General features: G+C 38.1%; 1 protein-coding gene across 1 annotated transcript; it reads right to left on the reverse strand.

The window, feature by feature from the left end:
• Nucleotides 1-1,176: 1,176 nt before the first annotated feature.
• On the reverse strand, nucleotides 1,177-3,999 carry LOC125209553 (receptor-like serine/threonine-protein kinase SD1-8). The gene is made up of 6 exons (XM_048109152.2): nucleotides 2,659-3,999; nucleotides 2,453-2,583; nucleotides 2,176-2,386; nucleotides 1,851-2,088; nucleotides 1,630-1,780; nucleotides 1,177-1,545 (listed from the first exon to the last, which is right to left on the reverse strand). The coding sequence occupies exons 1-6, from the start codon at nucleotides 3,731-3,733 to the stop codon at nucleotides 1,258-1,260; spliced, it is 2,094 nt and encodes a 697-aa protein (XP_047965109.1). The 5' UTR covers nucleotides 3,734-3,999; the 3' UTR covers nucleotides 1,177-1,257.
• Nucleotides 4,000-13,544: the final 9,545 nt, after the last annotated feature.

Consider the following 13,544-nt stretch of genomic DNA (forward strand, 5'->3'; position numbering starts at 1 on the left):
TAGAAGAAAAGAATTTCAATATCTTTTTCTTCGTCATTTTTCAATTATATGCTCCCTCCGTCCTACAAGATTATAGATTTTTAGTTGGACATAGATTTTAATGCACAATTAGTAAACTACGAGAGAGACGGAAAGAAAAAGTAATTAAAGTATACTTTGTGGAAAATGAATCTTACCTAGAGAGAAAAAAATTCCAAAATTAGAAAGAGTACTTACTTTTGTGGGATGGAGTGAGTATATAAAAGTAGGTCTATATCCACTAGTTTTTTCCTAACCACTTTCCACTATATTTCTTAAAATTCATATCACGGCAAACTGTGTCAAATAATTGGGAGACGTGGAGAGTATAATTTACCGTTTGTCTATTATTCTTTACTTGCGTTGCATGCCCTCACTCAAAACTTTTGCATCATTTTAATACACATTGAATTCTGTATACAGAGGAGTAGTATTATTTTTTCCAATCTGATTGGTGTTAAAAAGAGGGCAAAAGAAAAAAGAAATTGTTAAGAGAGAAAAAGAAAAAGAGAAATGGAGGATGAGAGTTTTCTTCATGTGTCATGAACACCTGCTAAGTCTGATCTCCTATGCGCGCCATGAACGTAAGTACCACTCTCAGTGTTATGCTTGTTTGAGACACTTTTTAGCCAGAGATGTAACTTATGGATGCCGCCGGTGTGGATTTATGTGGTTGTTACACAAAGAATGCATGGAAATGCCGCGAGAGATTATCATCATTTCCATCCTTCACACTCGCTAACAATGCATTCTTCTTTAGGATACACAAAATGTGATATTTGTAATGACTGCGGTGCCAATGAGAAAGGGGGCTCCTACTCCTAAACCAACACAACCTTGCCATTGAGACGTTGGATCTATCATTGCAATCTCTGCAGTTATGTCGTCCATATTAACTGCGCCACCTCCACGTAACACTTCTTACTATTTACTCATGTAAAACACATGCATGTTTACATTTTGGGTTTTATTAACACTTACGGCTAATTTTCTCAGGTTTGATAACAAAATGAATATGCAAATGCAATTGATGATGAGAAAGAGTTAACAACCATTTTTCCAATAGCAGTAGATGACAAGTATTAGGAGATAATCAGACCCTTCACTAAGCTACAAATTCTTGATGATCATGACAATCACAACATCATAAGTGGCAAGTACAGCTTCTCCAATCTACATGAGTTAACAATGTAGCAAATTGATTAGCGTCGATTATTTATATGAATAACTATATTCTTCTCATCTGGCTTCTAACTCAGTGATGGTGAATGTTTCCTGGCATGAAACTGTTCTGCAGCTCGGACTCCTTTCGCCAAAAAATCCAGGTTCCTTAGGATCTGGGAGAATTTCTCCATCACTTCCTAACATGGAAACTATTGATGACATGACTGGCCTATCTTCCGCATATTTTTGAACGCATAATAACCCGACGTGTATGCATCTTTTCACTTGAGATTCGATCAATGTATTGCTCAAACATTCATCCATAAGCTCTAGGATGTTGCCTTCTTTCCACAGCAGCCATGCCTGCCGAAATATGTTTGTTAGCTTCTTTAACACTAATTTAGAATATAGAACGCGAGGCTGATTGAATGATAGATGACAGTTTACATGTCCCAAAAGGCTATAATAGTGGTCGCAGTGGTCGAAGCCTCTGTTTTTCTTTCCACTCACAATCTCTAACAATATTACTCCCAACGCAAAGACATCAGATTTCACTGAATAGTTCCCATCAAAAGCATATTCTGGAGCCATATAGCCACTGCATAAACTCATTAGTCATAACGCCTCGTAAAAGGTAAAATAATTCGATGTTATAGAAAACAGCTTACTAGGTCCCAATAACTCGTTTTGTTTTAGCATTGCATTGGTCCTCTCCAAAAATTCTAGCTAATCCAAAGTCTGAGATCTTCGTATTCAAATCTCCATCTAGTAGAATATTGCTCGTCTTTAGATCCCGATGGATAATCTTTAGTCTGGAGTCTTGATGAAGATATAGCAGCCCTCTGGCGATTCCCATGATTATGTCGAAGCGCTTAGGCCATGTCAATAGTTTTCTCTGGTTTTCATCTGCAAGTAACGCATAAATTCAACAATAAATCGGATGCTCCAATCTCTTTGAAATATAATGAACACAGAGAAATCTTAAGACTGTACCAAAAACAAAATAGTCGAGACTTTTATTCTTCAGGTATTCATATACAAGCATTCTCTCTTCCCCTTCAATGCAGCATCCCAAAAGTCTGACGAGGTTTCTATGCTGAAGTTTTGCAATCAAGGTGACTTCGTTCTTGAACTCTTTGAGGCCTTGTTGTGAAGTTCTTGATAATCTTTTGACGGCTATTTCCTCTGCCGTAAATAACTTCCCCTGCTTAAGCAGTGTTAGCATAAGAGAATACACAACCAATGCTCATACTGTGATAATGCATGTCACCTTATAGACAAGGCCAAAGCCTCCCTCTCCGATGAGGTTCTTCCTAGAGAAACCATTTGTTGCAGCCATAAGAGTCGGAAACTTGAATATTTGCAATTCCTGATCTTCGCTGTTAATCTTTGAATCTGATTCTGTTAAACAAAATAAAAATTGATCACTCTTTTGTACAATGAGTTAGCCATAAAATTAAGCAGAGCATCCAATACCTGGCTGCCTCTTTCTTCTTGTCAGTAAAAGTACCACTCCAACAATAAAACATGCTAAAATAACTCCACATGTAACTGATATTACTTCAACTTTTGGTTGCCTTCTCCTCTTCTCCTTCTCGTTGGTTGTACCACCAAGTTCTGAAATTGGCAGGCGAATAAACAAGTTCTGGTTACTATCCGCACCAATAAATTGTTTAATATCAAGGAGATCCCCGAGCCACATGAGGCATCCACTGCCTCCATTAGCAACATATGCATTAGCATACGCGGTGCAGTTGCAATTTCTCAAGCACTCAGCTCGGCATTCGTGGAGGCTCATACTCATGTTCAACCAAAACTTGTTCATATCAGGATACTTCACCCCTCTTACCTCATGAAAACCATCTCCACCCTCACAATCCAACGGCTCAGCTCTCCTGCATCCACCGCTCCAATCTTGAAGATCCCAATCATTTGGCGACGCGGGTTCAAAACCCTTCAAACACTGGCATCTCTGCACTCTATCAATGCTGCAGACTGCATGCGGTCCGCAATAACCATACTCTTCACATTTGTCTGGTGGATAGGTGTAGGCAGGAGTCCACGCGTCTCTTCGCGAGCTCATGGTAGACCGCTGTATAAAGCCAGATGCGTCAAGCTTCAGCCGTGTGAAAAGTGAGCTATCATAAGGCCTGGTGATGGATATCAACCACTCATTGCTGAAATTCAGATGAGGTTGAAAAACAGAACTAGGAGAGGATGGTATGCTGCTAAACTGAAGCCCATTCCACGTTCCGGATCGATAAAATGTTTTTCCTCCATTGAAGATTACCAACTGAGGCAATCCAAGATTCTTGATCCTGAACACAAACTCTCCAGAGGAAGGATCGTCCAAACTTCTCCAAGATGTCAGGTTTGTCTTAACACCGGAATGAAGATCATCTTCGAGCTTCATTCCAGGCAACAAGGTGTCAGTTGGATGATCAAAACCCTGCCATATGGTGTCTTCTTGATCGACAACAACCAGGTTTCCGGTATCCAGGAGGCGTACTAGTGGACGCGATGCCTGCCTTGAAGGACTCGCAGACCACATAGCGCTTCCATTTCAGGTTATTACGAGAGTGCCATTCCCGGTGATGGTGAAGACGACTCCTTGCGACTCGGTGATGGGATTGTTTCGGTTCGCAACCCAAACCACAACGTCTGGTGTGGTTTTATACCGTAAGGCCAAAAATGTGTTTCTTAATTTTCCGATGCTGAGGAATTGCAGCTCGAACACTTGGTTTTGACTCACCAAAGTCTGGCCGATGGCCAGCGTTTGATTTGGGAGGAGTGTGTCTGCAGAATCAGAGATTTGTGAAGATATTATGAATAAGAGCAGTCCACACACAATTTTGTTGAAGATGAAATCCTCCATCTTTCATAAATGAAACCAGCTTAAATTATTGGAGCTTGATTCAAAGCATATTTGTTTCTGTGGTAATGTATCAAAAATTCATGAATGCAATGTTTGACAATGTAAGGTTTGAAAATTTTCGCAGCCAAAGAAATTAGGAAAGGTTGTAAAAACACGTGATGGAAATGGATTCCTTTAAGAAAAGTACTCCCTCCGTCCCAAGGTATTAGACCAACTTTCCTTTTTGGGATGTCCCAACATATTAGACTCATTTCCTTTTTTAGCAAAAAGCATCTATCTTATTTTATTCCCCACCTACTTTTTTCTCTCTTCTCTCCCCTACTTTTTCCCTCTCTCATACTTTACTCTCTCCACTTTAATTATTTAAATATCAATTCATTAAATCATGTGCCCAAAAGAAGTGATTCTAATACTCCGGGACGGAGGGAGTACTACTCAAGCTTTCACACTGTATTATGATTTGGTTTAGACAATAGAGATAACTATAATCTAAAACTAATTTAACCTCATTATATATTTACATGAATTTACAAATATATTCTTTCTACTTCTTAAAATAGATCACATTTGTCTTAAAAATAGAGCACATTTGTCATTTTGGGATGTGCCTTGAAAACAGACCACTTCTATTCAAAGAATTTTTTTTCTCTTTAATGAGATGGATCTCATTCCATACTAACAAAACTCCAATCACTTTTTTTTTTCCTATCTCTCTTACATTACCAATTATACATTAAATTTCATACTGTTTCAAATATTGTCTATTTTTTAGGAACGGAATGATCAAAATGTGTTTTTAAATGAGCACAATTTCCATTCTCCAATAACAAGGCAGTTAATCAATTGCTTAACTTTCTACTAAGGTGACTTTCGGTTCATTAGACAAGATAATAGTGCGATATAATATGTGATAATCTATTATAGAATTGAACATTAAATTATTTATAGAGTAAGTACTATTTTGATCCTAAACATATATGGCCGAAATGCGATATTGGTCCATCACTTTTTGAAAATCGACTCCAAAACATACGAAAACATTATTGATTAGGTCCTTTTTTAACGGTTCCGTCAATTCCTGACGGTCAACCGTCAATTAGCAAAAATTTAAACCCGATTAGCCGATTTTGATTACTATAGCTAATTTTTAATTTTTTTTTATATTTTTGGAATTACATGTAAATGTTAAATAAAATACCCAAATATTTCCATTTTCATCAAAGTCGCCTGCGCTGGCATTTTTCCATCACCCATACTCTATTTGAAATAACCTCGTGTACCGGGAATGTGGCCACATTCCACGATGGTCACTGGACTGGCCAAATGCGCGACAAATGGCTCACAGGTCCCCACATGGTGTACACTAGTGTCTAAGCGGGGTTTGCGGCCCACACTTAAACCCCAATTCGATTATTAAACCTCTGGAAAAGCCATGCATCCGACACAAAGCTAGCCAGCCAGGCATCCGACACAAAGCCAAGACAGATAGGTATTACACAAAATCCAAAACACGGCATGACAATCATTCATTTCACATCAAAGTATTTATCATCATTGTGAACAAAGCCCAAAATATTTTCATGAACAGTACTTAAAAGAAAATCTACCTCGTTCGCTTAAAATGGTATTGTACTTTGAGTATTTCCTTGTTCCGAAATTAGAGTCTCATGGAACAGTTTCTTTAAATAACAAGGTAGTAACACAACAATTTGCGTGAGAAAACTACTAATTAGAATGCATGAACCAATAAAAGTCTTTTATCTCGTTTCTCGATTTTCGCGTATTTTCGATTATTCGGCCCTCTCACGCCCATAATTCCTCCGTTGACTCCTCGTATTTTCCACTACGATGTCGAATTAAATTCTCAAAACCATATAAGTGTGTACTTAAGCTTTCACAAATTAATTTCCCCCAAAATTAAATGATTTCCGACTTGGGATAAAATTCTTCGAGAAATTAATTAAATAATTTCCCACAATTAACTTATTATTGGCCCAAAGATTTATTCATCCAGCCCAAAGATCAATTAAAAGCCCCAAGACTTAAATATTTCCCCATTTAATATCTCCAATTTAATTTGTGAGGCCCAACAAAAACAAAGTGAAAACTGAAAAGAAACAATTCCCAAGTCAAACCCATATACTCCCTATCCACCTTTTCACACAGAACAATTACCCCAATTCCATCAAATCCCTTCCCCCTCCGTCGTCACCTCTGACCCACCGTTTCACTCTACGCCGGCGATCACTCGTTCTGACCCGGCGTCTGGAATCCCCTTCCGTTTAACATCGCCGCTGTTGCACTCCTGCGCTCAGTTGTACACCGGCGGTTTCGTTCTCTCCTCGCTCTCCCTCGCCTGTTCTCGCCCGAAACGGAGCAGCGCTGCCATCGCCATAGACGCCTCTCTATCCCTCACTGAATCGGCGCCGCGCTCGCTGGCTCCGTCGTGTCTCGCAACACCACAGCTCCTCCGCTGCGCGTTTCTGTTAGACAGCCACAATTTGCTTCCCGGCAGTCCCAAATCGCCATCCACGCTCGCACAATCCCGAAACAATTCCAATTCAACCCGAAAGGATACGGACGAACCAGCCCCGAAAGAATATGGAAGATTGGGCTCAAGAAGGAACTCATTTGCACATCACCACTTATTTATTTGTTTTAGTTCATAGGCCCCAAGCCAATTTTGTAAATGCATTGGAATCTATTATTTACTCTCTCTCTCCCCCTCATATTTTAAAAGTGACATTTTGTCATTTAAATTCATCGTAATTTAAGAGTCGGTTTATAATCTACCATATCTGGATATAAAATTTAACCTCATTATTTTTCAAATTTACACTAAAATGCCATTCCTTCATAAAAATAAAACAATACAAAATTCTAAACATACAAAAGTCAAAAAGGTCTCACTCCACTGTCTCACTTCAATTATTACAGATTCCAACAACCACTACCACACTTCATTTATTACTCACTCCACCAATTTCTTAAAACACGTGCTATAACTAAATCTTACTCTTAAAATGAGACGGAAGGAGTATTTGAGAAGCCTAAATATTTACTTTACTTTTTATATTTCTTTTTATTAATTAAAGTTCACGAAAAACTTTAATTAATTTCATTGGTCCGTTCCCAACAAGGATTAAAATCGCCCAACGCAACAATTAATATTTGGTGTTGTTCCAAATATTAATTCCTCAACCGATCTTTGATTTCAAACACGCCGCGTACCACATATAGTACTTAGATTTAACTCCCACAAGCTCAAAAATATTCCGCTCCACAAAATTAATTCACAGTATACAAGTGTGAATATTAAATCAAAGCACGCACTCCCCTTCGCGAAATCCAACCATCATACATAGTCCCTTGGTGTTATGTCAAGTACTATAACAATTTCTCGATATCCACTTGATTTATCAACCAAGGTTTCGTATTTCAAGTTCATAAAAAACTAAAAGAATTCTCATCGCGCCAAAGAATATTATTCGTGCCAATCAAAAATATTTAATTCCTCGCTTCGTGAGAAATTAAATATTATTTTTTTTCAAAAATTTCATTTTAATCACCCTATCGCATTCAAACGAAAAATAAACTTTATTATCCAAAATCGCGAGTGTTACAGAAGGATATCTTAGAGCCGCTCGATTTAAAGATTGAAAAGACTCGTAGGAAAATTAGAAGTGACCAAAGCAAGATGGGAGACAAAAATTGAGCAGAGATAGAAAAGTTGTCAGGTCTGGTTCAACAACTATTGGATGAAAAAGCTGCGAAAAAGGCGACTAGAAAGGACCAAGAAAGGAAGAACATGGAGATGGTTCCGGTGATGCATATGTTCAACCATGGAAATGTACTAACTTTCCATGAGGATCCTCAGATTGATGCAAATAACTTCGAGCTGCGTATGCCCCTTTTACAAAAAACAGAACAATATCCGTTTGCAGGCAGAGCCACCGAGGATTCCTACGGAAGGATTTAGGAGCTAACGCAGGATTCCTACGGAAGAGTGGACCAACCGCCATGGCAGTCATCAAAGAGTTTGCTGCAAATAGTAGGGGGTGGCCGAAGGAGAGACACGTAGGAGAGTAGTTCCTGTTTAAGCCGAAGAAAGTTTCTTTGCTAAGGAATTGGCAGAACTGAGAGTCAGAGTTGAGAAGATGGATACATCAAAGAGGGAAGTGTTGGTCTCTCCGACATCCATCATTGCTCTTTCCTAGAATGGTGCAGACCTTCTACTGAGGCCGTCAACTATGTTCAGAATGGGGGTGGTCCCAATAGGCCATATAATAACAATTACCGCCCTAGTCAGGGGGTGGTAATTTTAATAATTTTAATGGTAATCGCCCTCATCCAAACTTCTCATATTCTAATAGCAATTTCCTCAACCCTTGCAGGATTTAATGTAAGCAAAAGAGGAGTTGTATAGCCACTCAAGCAAGAAGAGAAGTACGAGCGAGGGATCTTGAAGATTTTGGAAGCGCTAGTGGAGGACTATTAAGCCAGCGACACCAAGATTGGGGTTGTTGAAGCACGATTGAACAAGCTTGAGGCGGGGATAAACACCATTGCCTCCACTGTCTCGATTATCAAAACTCAAATGGACCAAGTCTAAAAGAAGGCAGAGGAGTAAAGAGCCAAGGCAGCTGCATGGGTCACTGAGATTAACAAAAGTGGGTTCCAAAGAAGCCAAGGGACGAAGCCATCACCTCCGAAACGAAATCTGGGGACTGTACGAAACCCAGCGGACCGCTGAACATACCGCAGCGGGCCGCTGGAAAAGAGGCCGACACACCCGACTCAAAACAGCTTGTGCAACATAATGGGATTGGTCTTCCTTTTCAGCCTAAAAAGAAGTTCAAGCTTGAAGAGCAGTTTAAACACTTCTTAAATATGTTTTGCAAAGTACATACTAACTTTCCTCTTATTAATGCCTTGCAGGAAATCCCCAGGTACGCAAAACTCTTAATGGAGACAGTGATGAGGAAACAAAAGTTGAAAAAGTCTGACCTTAAGTTACCTCTCCACTGTAGTGAGATTATTCAAAAAGCAAAGGGTTTTGAAGCCGAGAGATCTCGCCCAATTCATCATTAGGTGCTCTATTGGAGATGACAAGGTGGATAAAGCTCTCTGCGACTTGGGGGCTAGTATAAACATCATGCCTTTGAAGTACTATGAAAAGCTGGAGATCGGGCCACTCAAAACAACTAATGTGATCTTAAAAGGATGGCCGCTAACACTGCAGTAAAGGTTGTGAGAGTAATTTAAGATGTATTGATAAAGAGGATCATGCCCAACGATCGTTCCGGAAGATCCAGTAGCTACGGGATGATTGCAACAAAGTGCAGCAAACGCTGATCAAGAGACACCGCTGGGAAAGCGCGGCGCAAAGATTTGACCTACTCAATATTTGCCATAATTATGGAACACGAAAATAAGGCTATAAATGCCCCCTCAAGCTTCATCAACAAAGCCTTTACTGCATAATGCCAGAGCAAGAATATTTTAGGAGTTCTTCCATTGTTCATCAAGTTCAAGGTGTTTGAAGAAGAATTCAAGAGAAGATCAAGGCTACAAGATTCTATCTTTGGGTTTTATCGATTTAGTTCTTATGTTTTCTTTGTTTTCCCGACAAACTATGTTAAGATTATTCTTTCATGTGTAACTAAACTCATAGAATTCTAGGGATGTGTTAATATCGACTTTAGTTATACAATTCCTATTTATTTAATATTTGTTTTGTTCATTACTTCGCTTCTATCGTAAGTGTTGGTTAATTGATTCACGTATGGGTGACACATTCTGTGATGATCTATTGGCTTGCTAAATAATCGTGAGAGGAGGTTGGCGAGCTAGAAGAGCTTAGTTGATGTTACAATTAGCTTCCCTTAAAACGGCACGGTTAATTGAAAGCGAGAACATTAGGAGTCTTAGGAGCTTTTAGGAGTTATTAATCTAGGATTGACACCCCTAGTGTCTATAACTCATTTTGTGCCGCATGGACAATATAATAGTGACTCGTTCTAGTGAAGTATGAACAGTGTTAGGGTGTTGTAGTTGGAACTTGTACGACCATAACTATGAAAGTACATCCACGGAATTCCCTTATATCATTTGATTTCTCTTTGTGTTTTATTTGCATTAGTATTTCCTTTGTTTCTACAAGTTTTATTTTCAAAAATTCCAAAACCTTTTGTTTTTCTAAATAGTAGAAGAAGTCTAGTAGAAGATAGTTAATTTGTGTTCGTTTTCCCTGTATTCAATATCCGGTACTAACCTTTAGCTATACTATATACTTGCAGGATTATATAGTGCTAATAAAAAGTGCATCAATATTGCATTGGCTAAGTAGAAGTATGCTTTCCTATTGGATAGGAGCTCTTCTTTCTCTTTCCCAATACACATATATCACATTCTCTTGAATTCAAACTGCAGTTTCTTGAATAAATCCCTGCACAAGCTGCTTGATTCCACGTTGAGACACATGCACAAGTCTGAGGTGCCACAAACTCACATCTGGTTTCTTGACTGAATTAGTTTCATCAACAATCATTGATAACCACCCTTGACCCCTTAAGAATCTTCATTTATTCATCAACAGACAAGAATGAATATTCTTTCTTTTTTAGAGCACCCAAGGAAATGAGGTTGCTTTTTATCTCTGGAATAAACCTAATTTCAGTGATAATTTTCACATTTTCACTGAACCATCAAGAAGTATGAATCTTATATTCTCAATGTCTTGCACTTTGCAAGCCAGATTATTCCCAAGCAAAAACCACTTATCTTAGGGCATAGCTAAAAACTACATCCACTGTTCATTATCCAAGAATCAACAATATTAGGCTCCATAACATTCATAACTTCTGCACTCCCTGCTACTTCAGCCAAATTTGTTGTATTTTGTGGTTTTTCAGCCTCTTCTTGTTTTCTTTTCCATGCATAGCAAATTCTTTTTCAAATGACCAGGTTTCTTACAATAATGACAAGATCTAGTTTCCTTTTCACCATTCCCAGACTTTCATTTCTTCTAGCCCTTTTTCTTGAAACCTTTCTTATCAGCAGACTTGACATTCATGGCCTCAGTTGTCGGATCTACTGATTTCCTAGCTCCTTTCTAGAATTCTTTCATCTCCAAAGCAGAGTGTACTTCTTCACATGGAGTCTCTTCCAAGAAGTATATCATCTTTGAATTGGTCAAAACTCTTAGGCAGTGATTTGAGAAGCATCAAGTCCTTGTCTTCATCTTTGATAGCCTCATCAATATTTTCAAGATCATCTACGCACTTGGAAAACTCCTCAAGTTGTTCTCCTATACTTCTTGAATCTGAGAATTTGAAGGTATTTTTTGCTTGAAATCCAATCTATTTGTGAGGGACTTGGTCATGTATAATGACTCAAGCTTTGCCCACACCTCAGCTGCAGTTTCCTCCCTTGAAACCTCCCTTGAAATATGATTTCTTGATTTCATCCTTCTCATCGGCCTCACCTTTTCCACCTTTCAGACCTTCCCATAACCCTTGTTGCATCATAACAGCCTTCATCTTGAGCCTCCATAGTCCAAAGTTATTGTTCCCATTAAATTTCTCCATCTCAAATTTGCCTTAGCCATCGCAATCGATTCCCCCAAATTTCCAACAGACGATGCCAATTTGTGACCGATTGGATGAACGAGCTCAAGAAATGTAAAACACACAAGCATATACGTAGTTCAGATGAATCCTACGTCCACGGGAAACTCAAGCAATGATTTATTGAATGATGGAACAACACAAGATGAAGATCAATCGGCAAGAAACACCACTCTTACAAACCCCAAAAGATTCAGCTCAAAAACGTGATTGAACAAAATCAAGACTATTTGAACAGCTGCAGCTATTTCCTTCTCTATTCTCCTGCTCCTTGATCCAAATGATCCACTCGAGCTCTATCTTCTCGCTCAAGAACGTAAATGAGAGAAAAATAGAATGAATTTGTGTGATTCTACTTCTACATTCTGACACAAAGAGTTTATATATGTGGGCTCAAACAAACTTATTCCCTTCTTGAGTCAGCCAATTCCTTTTAGTTCCTAAAGGCTCAACTTATTTGAATATTTGAGAAACAAAAACCCAACACTAAGGAACTTATTTTTCAACGAAAGGATTTCGAGTTGCAAAACTAGTACTCCCTCTGTCCCAATAAAAATGAAACATTTTCCTTTTTGGGTTGTCCAATTAAAAATGAAACGTTTCGTAAAATTGAAATAACATTTTCTCTACTTTGTCCTCTCTCTTTACTCTTTCTTTTTTAACTCACAAAACAACATAAAATCTCGTGCCGAAAATCAAATATTTCATATTTATTTGGACGGAAAGAGTACATGTCAAGAAACACTCACCATCACTGAGTTGGAAGCCAGATGACCATGTGTGACATCCTATAAATTTGTTTTTCCTTCCCTCAAAAGATAAATGAATGTAAAAAAAAAATTCCACTCTTCTAAGATTGCCAATTGAATTTGTTTCATGTATATGACATGTGAATCTTATTCTGATTTTTACCCATGCATATTTCTTAATGATCGCTTTAAGCAATGGGTAAAAATGCTTAATAAACCTATAAACTTTAACTTACATCATTCTGGTTTTGAGGTTACAATTTTTAAGACAAAAACGTGGCATTTGATTTTTCGCTGTAGAATAACACTCCTCCACTTTCTAATCTTCATATAATAGACTTAGCCAGTTTTTTCTAGATTTTAACTATTGACTTTAATATGGTGGAGCCAACTAATAATAATGGAGTAATAAGAATAACCGAAAATTAAAATATAATGCCTTATTTCAAAGTCTCAACTAGAATTAGTAGATAAGATCAGCTTTTACACTTATGGATAATAGGTTTGGAGACAACTAGTACATACTTTCTTTTCACTTGTGGCAACCATTTAGCTTTATTTATCATTGCACTCAACCTCCATTACATCTGATTTATTAGTTAACTTCTAAGATTCAATTAGTTTAGCTTGCTTTAGATTCACTTTAAGGGTCACAATCCTAGTTTATAGATTTCCTTAGTAGCTAATCTTAAAGATGATAATCGAGAGAGGCAACATATGGAAGAGATAACATGGTGGCAAAGTTGTAGAGAGTAGGAATATTTGATTGTATTTCTTCTTGTCTATGTTTCGAATGTCATAGCAGCCTTTTATAGACTAATACAATCACGGGGTACATCCCCCTTCATTCTAGGAACCACCCAATATTAATTACTCTCCTAAGAAGTGTACAAGCATTAATAGACATAACAATTACCAATTAGTTGGTAAATGTTACTACCAGTTAGGCACTCTTCAACACTCCCCCTCAAGTTGAGCAATTGTATCTCCAATGTTCAACTTGGCAAGAATTTCTTTGAAGCTTCTTGGATTCACGGCTTTAGTTAAAATATCTACCAGCTGCTCCTCGGATCGAACAAATGGGAACTCAATAATTCCTCCTTAAAGTTT

Source organism: Salvia hispanica, chromosome 3, assembly GCF_029641045.1.
Source record: "Salvia hispanica isolate PSC_SH4W2 chromosome 3, Shi_PSC_v1, whole genome shotgun sequence".
Lineage (NCBI taxonomy): Eukaryota > Viridiplantae > Streptophyta > Magnoliopsida > Lamiales > Lamiaceae > Salvia > Salvia hispanica.

Bases quoted from the DNA above. Each gene is read 5' to 3' on its own strand.
- LOC125209553 (XM_048109152.2), bottom strand. From the start codon at position 3,733: ATGTGGTCTGCGAGTCCTTCAAGGCAGGCATCGCGTCCACTAGTACGC. The intron at 2,584-2,658 runs GTATTGGATGCT...TTTGTTTAACAG, and splicing joins AAGAAGAAAGAGGCAGCCAG to AATCAGATTCAAAGATTAAC. The intron at 1,781-1,850 runs GTAAGCTGTTTT...GAGTTTATGCAG, and splicing joins AAACGAGTTATTGGGACCTA to TGGCTATATGGCTCCAGAAT.